Raw genomic sequence first — 10,640 nt, forward strand, 5'->3', positions numbered from 1 at the left:
ACTCAAGAGAGAACTCTTGCATGTTTCGTATCTTGGACACAAATTCGTTGTTTATAAGGTGTTAAAGCTTGAAACCTACTCTTATTTTCCACTTTCGAATGACATTACACGGCAATGTCGATCTATGAGCGCTGTCGTCTAATGTCTAATGTAAAATGTATGAGCGATCTATACACCTATGCAACACAAAGGTAATACAGAATAGAATGGTAGCGTTTCCGAAGGGTTAGCGCTTTACAGGGGTTTTGAGGAATATATAGGCTACTTCCGAACAATTTTATATCTCACTGAAAGACTCTATTATACGCCTGGATAAAACTGCAACTCGCCTTCTCGTTCGTAGATTTTTTTATTATAATAACGGCCCTTTTGATGATTTTAGCTTGAATGCTTCAATATCGGTCAATGATAGTGATGTATTTACGATACTTCTTTGATGGATACGTTTAGCTTGAATAAATATAAAAAAAGGTGTAAGAAAATTACAATTCATTACAGCTGATTGAGTTTTTAGATCAGACAGATAAATAACACCGTGTAAGTTAACAAGTTAGAATGATTTATACTCTACTTTATTGCAACACTTTCGCGAACCACTCCACGTAGAATGCAACATGATGCACAATGTGTAATGGAAATCCATCAACACAGTCTCCATAGCTGTAGATGTTGACCAGAAACTCAGTAAAGCTCGCATCTCCAGTTTTGTTATATTCTCGCCATATTATAGGATTTCCCGCTTTGAAGCGTCCGTAAGTGTTACGATCAAGATTGGTATACTTTTGCATTTTTAAGCATTCTTGATTAATGTATGCTATAAACGTTTCATGCTCCGTATGCATACAACCCATTCCAGGGATTGTAAACGAACGATTCAAACGCTTTTCACAGTCCGAATTGTACATCGGATGAATGGGGATAATCACACCAGAGGCTGTAGATGAAAAATGCGTTATCCAATCGTCAATTATAATGACTGTACTGTAAACAACTTTTATTTACTCACCGCTATGCATAATGCCTTGATGTACTGGAGAGTGGGTTGTATTCTGCCACAAACACACTGGAAACAGATGGACGAAAGGATGGATAGCTTCCTTTAGCTTTATCACAGCGATATCATGCTCTCCAGTCGTTTCGTTGTACTTCGGATGCACGGTTGTAGCTTCGATCAGTCTAAATATGAGGTGGCTATTAGTCCATCCCTGTTCTCCAAGACGTACGATTGTGGGATTGCTAGATCGAAGCCGCAAACAAGAAGCAGCCGTAACCACTCCGCGAGTACTGATGAGATATCCGTAGCACTCGAATTTCATATCGGTTTCGGTTTCCCAACCTATCGCAACCTGAAGCATAGTGAAAAAAACAGTCAACATGACTTTTAATTATCCCCTAGGCCACTTCAAACGAACCTACCGTGTGTGAATATTGAAGCGACCTATCAGTTGCTATTTTTTCCATCCGTAACTTGCTGAGGCTTTTGTATCGTGATTCACACTCGCTAAATTCGACCTCTATTGCACTTGGCTGCATTTTCAACAGATTGGTTGGGCAGCAGACAACAGAGCTACTTTTGCAGAATATAACTCTTTTCTGGGCGTATTCTATATCAATTATTGAGGAGCAGTTGCCAATATGCACACATGTACCGTTCACCTCGTTGGAATAGCTACATTGAGATCCGTGTTCCAGATCTTCATCGTGGTACGACAACACATCAGCATTTGCAGGTTTATCTCGCAGACTCTTCGTTGGTAGAATAACTGACTCGAGCCATGACTTGTGGGATACAAAATTCAACGCTACTGCCGGTTTTCCAAATCCACAATCATTCCCGAAAATATTCATTCCTTTTAATCCTGTAGCTCCAATTGGTCCACCCAGTAAAAGATCACATGATCCCGGTACAATAAACTCGTCTACGCCGAAACAATAATGCTCGTTTTGAAATTCGCTAGATAGATTGCATTTCATGTTTTCGTATAATGATACATTGATTTCAACCGGCTCATAACGGATGTCTGCAAGACAAGAAATAAATAAAATATATTGTAAAATTGACAGTGACTTTGAACTCATTACCAGTCGGTTGTTTTTCGTCCTTGGCGTATGTTATTTTTGGAAGGATTCCAGTTGTAATTAATTCATTTGCATCCAATGGATGCATATCGTATTCTATACAATCCGGACGATGCAGGGAAGACCTGTTAAGTTTTAAAATGGCAATATTATTGTACAAAAGATTGCCTGTGTAGTTTTCATGCACAACAATTTCCTCGATACCGATCACCTCCGATCCGTGTAATTTCACATAGGTAGGAGCAGTTCTGTAAATAAAGTATTTATTTTACTTCATTATTGTACATTGTAAATATAAACAGTATAGAGAGTACTTTACAGCTCTTTGAATAGCTAAGATTTAATATTTAACAAAATCATTCATTAAAACATTGACCGCTGGCCTACCGTCACAGTTTTTCGAGCGAGCACGTAGCGTATGGCAAGAGAGTGATGAGAGCGTCAATGTTTCGTGCGACTTTTATCGCTCTTTTGTTTCATTGCGATAATTGGCGTATCGCATGTCGTTCTCGTTCTTCCTTTCCTCCTAAATTCGTTCCAAAGAAAATCACTGAGCGTCTGATACAATGCTGAGAGGTGAGCAAACCCGTCATACGCTTTCATTGGACGCGACGCTTAAAGTGTTAAATCTTGTGAATTATTGGACTCATCTACTTACCCATATAATGTGACGCATTGAGCCGTCGTAAGGACGGCATCGGGCTCAGTAAGCAGACCAGAACATCTTTCGGGAGATGGCTGTTTCGGCCATATGAGTTGCACATTGTGAGGCCGTATGTCAAATATAGATGGTCCATATCTTTCACGATGATAGAAGTACCTACCAGCACAAACCAGTGGCTCAAACATGGCGGCCGTCACTCGTTCACCATGTTGTTGTAGCGTTTCAACAATCCAACTTCCAAACTTGGACACCTTTACGTACACACCTGGTTGAGAATTTCCACACGACAGACCAAACGATGTTACACCGACCAGAAACGGAACTTTATAGTCTCCAAAGATTAGTTTGTGCTGTAGCGGTCCTCCGGAATCTCCCTAGCATTATTTGTTATCATAATGTTAAGTTCGAAAGAAATCATCACTTGTAGTTCTTTATCGAAGACTTACCGGGCATGTGTCCATTACTTTATCCCAGGCACAGAGCTGGTGATCCATCAGACCATTTTTTACTGAAGCAACTTGACTATAATATGGCTCACAATCTTTGTTTGCCATTAGCTTCAGCTCTGCTTTTATGAGAATATTTGTTTTACCATATCCTGATTACAAAAAATAATGAATTTTCACATAAAAGCGTCGCTAAGTCCTTAAGCAATGGCGTTAATACAGCATCATAATTTTGCTACGCAGTTTCTATATTATGAAGCATAAACTCACCAAACCCGCTAGTACCCCATCCAGCAGCCTCGACCTTTGAGAACGGTATATTGTCGTCCAACCACAAACACGTTGGCATAACTTCAAAATATATACTTAAATATGGACATTTGGCTAATTATTATCGGAAATTGTTTCCAAATTTTCACTAAGTAACTCACTTGACTTTTTCATTCAGCATCAACAGTGCAATGTCATAGAAAACCGAAGAAGTATTGTAGAGCGGATGACGTATTACGCGTATAATTGTTCGTTCCTGCACTAATGCATCCTCTCGATCGTCATAGAGATTCAAATCGCCTATTCGAATTACATCTGGTGGAAGTAAACTGTAAAAAAAATGCACATACACATTACATGAGGCTATGGGTTCCTCTTCGTGGATAAAGCTATCTTCGCGTTGATGGACTTGAGTCAAACGAGAGGCAAGGATTGTTTCTGATATTTACTTAGAGGAAAGGCTTGCATTTGTGAACATTGTAATAATAATGCTACATTTGGTAAGCTCATAATAAGTGTTACTTGGCCGGCCTCGTACGACTTAACTCATGCGTTCAAGTCCCTGATGGACCGTGCCGCGGTACATAAGACTACCTATCCTACTGTAATCAATAAGTCACTGAAAGTTAAATTCACTAGTGATACAGGCAAGCCTTAACCAACAACGGTTGTTGTGCCAAAGCAGAAATAAGTGAAACTCACGTGTCTCGATCTTTAGTACAGTGTGCTGCTGTGAGAATGAAATTTGCCCATATCAACGATCCTCCACAGTTCCAGTTGACTGTACCACCTTGTGTTGTCCAGCCAATAGCTGCAATTGCAGAAAATTCTCCGGGTTTACTGGGTCTTCCAATTGCCGTAGCAGAAGATTTAGATGAAGGTGGAAGGGTATATCGTAAATTGCAATCTGCATGATACAAAGAAACAATCAATTAGAAACGACAATTCTGCTATACTCCGCCCATGAAGCTCCTTTACCGTCGATAGATGTTCTCTCATATGGCATAAAATATTCGCAGGAAACATCTGAACAAACAAAGACAACGAACAATATCACTAACTACAGCAAACCTAGCATCAGCACTGATCAAACAATGTCACCAAGCGTCAGCCAGCACTTGCTATCAAAACTGAAAACCTACCGCAAGCGCATAACACGCAAACAAACGTAACCAGTCGCAGAACGTAGAGTATGCTCTTCATTCCAACAGATCACTAAGAGAAATGACCTTCGTGGAAGAGACCACAGCTTTATATGGATGACTTGGAAGCCTCCGAAATTCACGACACCAGAGGGGACCACGAAAACCAGTTTTATCATTTTATGAAGAATGCAAATAAAAAATCAAAAAGAAATCGTATGAATATTCATGACAAATTTGGCAAAAAGCTGTTATGCGAATACCACTAAGGTTAGCTTTACACTGCAAATTTGTCAAGAATATATCGGTACCGCTGCAATCGAATGCTAAAAGTTTTTTTCTGTGATTGCTCACTAGCTCTTTAAACATCCAACTGAATTTGAATCGTATGAGCATTGCTTCCATGTGTATTTTTTTAATGCAAGATTTGACCTGGTCGAAAGGGATTTCCACGGTCACAAATTGATAAGTTTTTTTTTAATTTGTGTTTGAGAGGTTGTATTCGTCACAATTAACACCGTGAGAGATAGAATGGTAATACTATGACACAGATCTGAAGGCAAACCTTGTCGCATTCTACTGTATGAGCTTAACTTGGGTACTCCATTGTACTATGGAGCGATCCCTCAATATGTATCCCACGTATGCTGCACAACACCTAACACATTCGCTGATCTTCAAAAACCAACATAGCCGATTGGAAAGTGATATATCATATAACATTGATGAATAACAAAGTCATATCAACATTCAAGAAAAACCCACGCACATCACCGTCGTACTATTCTAGCTTGTGCAGTGTTTTCAAACCATCTCAATCATTGTGTCAATAATATAAAAAAGCATTAAACAAATTTCAACATATATCCACGGAAGCCAATAATAATCTGTCTTTCGATGCTAAGCTCTACTACATTCGATGAATAACTAAATCTGTTGAAATGGAAAATGAAGCTAACAAAGTTCAATTCAAGAGAGAACCCCTGCATTTTACGCATCTGCTTAACGGAAACAAGTTTGTGGTTCCTAGGGTGTTGGGCATAGTGAGCTTTTGGCAGGTTTATTTCATTCGTGTTTCTGAAATCAACCTATGCAGATGGGTTGTGGTTTATTGGTGTTTTGGATCTTCGGATCGGTTGCGCTTTCGCATCGATTTGTACTCGTAAGAAGTGAGAATGGTAAGCTAAAAATGTAGCAAATAATAATGGATAACTGAACAGTTTTAAATAAGTTTATAGATGAAGATAATTTGGCTGCTTCTGTTGCTTGGAAAAAAAGAAGTTGTCTTCTCAATGTTTTCACTACAAACACAAAACATAAGGGATACTTGTGTTCTCTTTAAAATACTCATTGCTAGTTTTATTATTTTTTCGTTAGTTCCATCTCTTCCTCTAATCGTACATAAACAAAACTAAATTCCTATCCCGCAAAGGTAGCACACTGCATATGCGTCTCACAACATCTGACTGTTGTATTGAGTAACTAGTTGAGCTTAAATCATACTACTCTAGCAAATATTTTTATCACTTTCTTAAAGTTGAAGCTGATTATGACGGAGATCGGTTAAACGAAACAACCCAGTATCATGCCCTAGATGCGTTGTTGCTCGAATCAGGTATTTATTCTCAAACAAATAATATTATAGTATAGAAATAAACTTTTGGTGCATAGCCTTATAACTGATTCAATGCAACTAGTTGAGCTAAAACATACTACTCTAACAAATATTTTTATCACTCTTTTACAGTTGAAACTGATCTCAAAGAAGATCGGTTAAACGAAACAACCCAGTATCATGCCTTAGATGCGCTGTTGCTAGAAATTGGTATTTATTCTCCAAAACATAATAATCTCGTTTATAACAATTCCTCCGTAACTCATCTCAACAGCAGGGGATGTAAGACTACTAGAAATCAATAAATACTGCTCCAAAAGTTTTTCTTTTCACTCTCTTACAGATGGATTCAACAACATGGATTTCGGCTCACCTACCCAAACAAAACTGATCACACCTGGTATGTATTTATAACAAAAGATGCTTCTCTCCGATTATAGGAAATTATTTTACTGACTTAAATAGCTTCTACAGTACTAACAAACAATTTTCAACAGTCCAAGTTTATTTTGAACAATCCTATTGATGTGGAGGTTTGTCTTTTTTTTTTTAATATAGCATTGGAAAATTTACTCAATATCAATACTTCGGATCATTGCTTTGTACATTTCATTAGATAAGGTATTTATTTTATTTCATAGTCCCTTGCCCATTCAATGCTTCTGAGTGGGAGTATCCCCACATAGTTTCGGTGGTTGACGTAAAAAAGCGTGAGGCATTGTGCATTGGATCCCTCATATGGGATGATTTTGTACTCACAGTGACGGAATGTATATCAAGGTATAACAAAGTGCTAACAGCTATTTTATAATTTATACTAAATTGCGTATTCTCTGTTGTGCAGCCGTCCCGTCGCTCGCTTACAAATAGCTATAAACAACCCGAATCAGGCGAGCTGCCTAATGCGTAAAATAGCACAAACGTTTACGCATCCTTACTACCCGCAGCGCAGACAAGCAATATACAACATAGCATTAATTAAGCTGGACAAGAGCGTCCCGTAAGCTCATTGAGGGATATCAGCCATTTTATATTTGAATTCTCTTCTAATCTGCATTTTATATCGTCACAGTGTAAAACTACATGTAATTCCCACATGCTTTTGGATGAACGACAAATTTCCAGTTGATGGGTCAACGGACATACTTGTTGTAGAAGGTGACATGAAGTCATCTCGTATCAAGTCAAGTTATACGGGTCACTTGAACAAAACTGAGTACGTTACTCCATCCGCAAGGACAAAACACAACAACTGCATGGTAAATTCATTTCAAAGATACTTTCCTTGTTGCTTCCTCACAGATTGAGCTTATGACCATTTGTCTCATTTTTATTCAGCCCAAAAGATCAAAGTTTATTTTTGCGATGGTCAAACAGAAGGAAAAACATGTGCCTCACTTGGTTGCTGTAAGCTGTGAAACATCTGCCACGAAAACATTGATGCCCATCGCTACACTGTTACCCTGGATAACGGAAGTATTGCGACAGAACAGTACGAAACAATATTTCGAATTCATCGAACTAGATTCATGCCCCGATAACCACTATGACATACGTGCTTATGATTTCAATGTTCCTAATGGCAATCCTATATTTGACCCATGCGAAGCGCATTTTGAAAAAAGCGACCATCAAGTACGAATCGTTCAAACAGATGATAACGAGAACAACAACATCGTCTGTTACGGAGCTCTCGTTCAACGTAATGCTGTGGTCACTTTAGCGGAATGCGTCGTGAATCTTAGGTAAATATACTAAAGCTTCGAATGTGTTGATGTAAGAGATCGTGTGAAATTATTGTGCCGATCACAATATGCTTTGTTGTATTTTCAGCGCCGATGAACTGAGAGTTGCGTTTTCCGATTTTTCCATGAATGTTCGAGACGTTGTTGTGCATCCTGAGTTTGGCGACGCTAGTGACATCTTCGTTAACAACATAGCGGTGTTGATGCTGGAATATCCCGTGCCGTTCTTTTCTGTCTCTACGGGGTGGTACGAAGATACATTGGCCAGTGAAGAAATGTGGATCTCCGGAGAGTATAAGGAACGCATGCTTCCGAATTGTGATCCATCCAGTGAGTAGTTTTGCTACGGCGGTAGAGCATAAGAAAACAACAACTAATTGCCGAAACAATCTTCACACCCTCATGTGTAGGAAACGAGACATTTGAGTCTGCATCCGTTTACGCAACCGTGCTTCAAAACGCAGAATGTTTCGATAAACTACCTCAGCTTTCACGGCAAAATAATAACACACAGCATCTTTGTCTGGAAGTAAAGTCAGCCACTGCTTTGGACACTTGCAACATCAACAAAGGAGCTGCACTGGTCGTTTCGAACGAAACTTTCAATAATATTTACGGATTGAATTTATTGCAGCATGATTGTGATATGAGCAAACCAATAGTTGCAGTGCGTCTAAGTGCACACCAAAGTTGGTTGAGGTCTGTTTTACAAACTTCAAGTGTAAACATAAGACAGGATTTGCATCTTAACGACCGCTGCACGTATCCAGGAGGAGTCAAAGGACAGTGCGCCGAAGAGCAAGAGTGTCCCGGTGCTGATGAGCGTATCCCGCCGTCCCTACCGCCTATGTTCTGCAGCAATCGATCGGTTATTTGCTGCCCAGATAAAGTGCAGCCAAAGCTAAATGCAATTGAAACGGAGTTCAATGAATGTGAAAACCGATATCGTCATCTAAGACAGTCGCTTGTCGCCCAATCCTTTCAGTCACCTCATCTGGTATGTAGTATGAAAACTAGACATTTCGATCATCATTATTTCAATATCTGTATTTAGCGAAATCTTATCATTTCTTTAATTTGCTCCACCTTCCTCATTTAAAGGTCGAGCTTGGATGGGAATATGATCGTTTTAAGCTTTTCGATTGTCTTGGTTACCTGATCAGCAGCCGGGGAGTTGTAACATCGGCCTCTTGTGTGAAAGCGAAATTTGCTTATCCAAACATCGTGCGTAACGTACACCCTACTGATAGGATTGTTGTACCGATAGAATCCGTACACATTCATCCAGAATATAACGAAACGGGTGAAGCGCATGATATTGCTCTGATAAAACTTTCGACGGAAGACTACATGACGGTGAATTTATTCCCAGTTTGCCTATGGCAGAGCTTCAATGAGCAATTCCAGCGACAAGGTCATTTGCTTGCTGTCTTAAAAGGTAAGTAATGTAGCTTTGCAAAAATAATTCAAGATACAGCTAGTTCGTATAGTTATCACATAGGCTATTTTGCTCATAATATGCACTCATCTCATCTGCGTGAGTAAAGGTTCATTTTGTAAGTGAGTGAAAATGACCAGTGAAATATTTGTCATTTGAACTGAATTTATCAATTCTTTGTGCAACTAAAAATGTCATCAACACCACACAATGTATCAAAAGCTACTAACTGCTAATATTTTATTTTTTGCATCTTCATAGAACATGAATGCCGGCTCAAGCCAATGAGTCAACAGGAATGCAATGTGATATCGAAATACCCGACAGTGGAGTCTGAACTGTGTCCCTATGATCCGTTTGTGCGCTCCTGTTCGTTGTACTATATTCCTGCATTGAAACATTCTGCTGTAAAGTGTAAGTTTGCCGAAGATGATAGTAAGCTCTGTGGTAGCTGTATAAACCCTGGTACACCTATTATACTGAAAAACTTACTGGACGTCGAAGATATTCCCGTAACTTACTTGTATGGCATACACGGTGCTAGAGAATGTGACACAAAGGATATTCGCTTCATTCTTCGTACCGAATATTACATCGATTGGTTTGCAAAAGTGCTGAAGTAAGTTGTACAGAGTAAAAATCTTCAACTGTATGAGCGCATTGAACAACAATCACAGTGACTCATGTATGATAGAATATCCTATGGAGCGAATAAACCTAGAAAGGAAAAAAAACCTGGCTTAAACACAATTTTTGTAAAACTATCTCACTAAACACTCATACTCATGTCAACACAATCGCAAAAAAATATATCCTTCAAGGCTACTGGGGGTTTTTGGTCACATTGAAAAACAAAAGACCATATTTGATGATTAAATATGTGTTTCAATACCAAAACCAAAAGTGATTTCCATATTATTTAGAGTTACCATAAATGTGTGAAGATCGTAAATGTGTGAAGATCGTAAATGTGTGATGCAACCAACAACATCAATTCCAAATCGCGGAATAAATTTCAATATGATTGAATGATTTTCAAATTTTGATTAGAACTATTTTGATCACAGATGACAAAATTCTATTTTAAATATTAACCTTTAAACTCCATTCAACATTGTGCATTATATTCCAATGCAACAGCTTGTAAAATTGCATGCTTCTAGTATCAATACCATAATCAACATCACAAGGCCAGTAGATCTGGATGGCTAGAGCATTTTATTAGGATGCTGGACTCAATA

General features: G+C 38.8%; 2 protein-coding genes across 2 annotated transcripts; one reads left to right on the plus strand and one right to left on the minus strand.

Moving 5' to 3' along the window:
- Positions 1–405: 405 nt before the first annotated feature.
- LOC120901995 lies at positions 406–4,693 on the minus strand. The gene is made up of 11 exons (XM_040310417.1): positions 4,602–4,693; positions 4,438–4,485; positions 4,162–4,366; positions 3,621–3,788; positions 3,460–3,554; positions 3,190–3,341; positions 2,738–3,117; positions 2,083–2,327; positions 1,417–2,021; positions 1,007–1,346; positions 406–934 (listed from the first exon to the last, which is right to left on the minus strand). The coding sequence occupies exons 1-11, from the start codon at positions 4,660–4,662 to the stop codon at positions 573–575; spliced, it is 2,661 nt and encodes an 886-aa protein (XP_040166351.1). The 5' UTR covers positions 4,663–4,693; the 3' UTR covers positions 406–572.
- Positions 4,694–5,596: 903 nt separating this feature from the next.
- Positions 5,597–10,439, plus strand: LOC120904634. Its single transcript, XM_040314799.1, has 12 exons — positions 5,597–5,779; positions 6,139–6,216; positions 6,349–6,426; positions 6,560–6,616; positions 6,858–6,996; positions 7,061–7,216; positions 7,289–7,475; positions 7,555–7,961; positions 8,050–8,291; positions 8,372–8,958; positions 9,063–9,399; positions 9,661–10,439. Exons 1-12 carry the CDS (start codon positions 5,692–5,694, stop codon positions 10,020–10,022), a joined length of 2,718 nt encoding a protein of 905 aa, XP_040170733.1. The 5' UTR covers positions 5,597–5,691; the 3' UTR covers positions 10,023–10,439.
- The last annotated feature ends 201 nt before the right edge of the window (positions 10,440–10,640 follow it).

The sequence above is a fragment of the Anopheles arabiensis genome, chromosome 3 (assembly GCF_016920715.1).
Source record: "Anopheles arabiensis isolate DONGOLA chromosome 3, AaraD3, whole genome shotgun sequence".
Classification (NCBI taxonomy): domain Eukaryota; kingdom Metazoa; phylum Arthropoda; class Insecta; order Diptera; family Culicidae; genus Anopheles; species Anopheles arabiensis.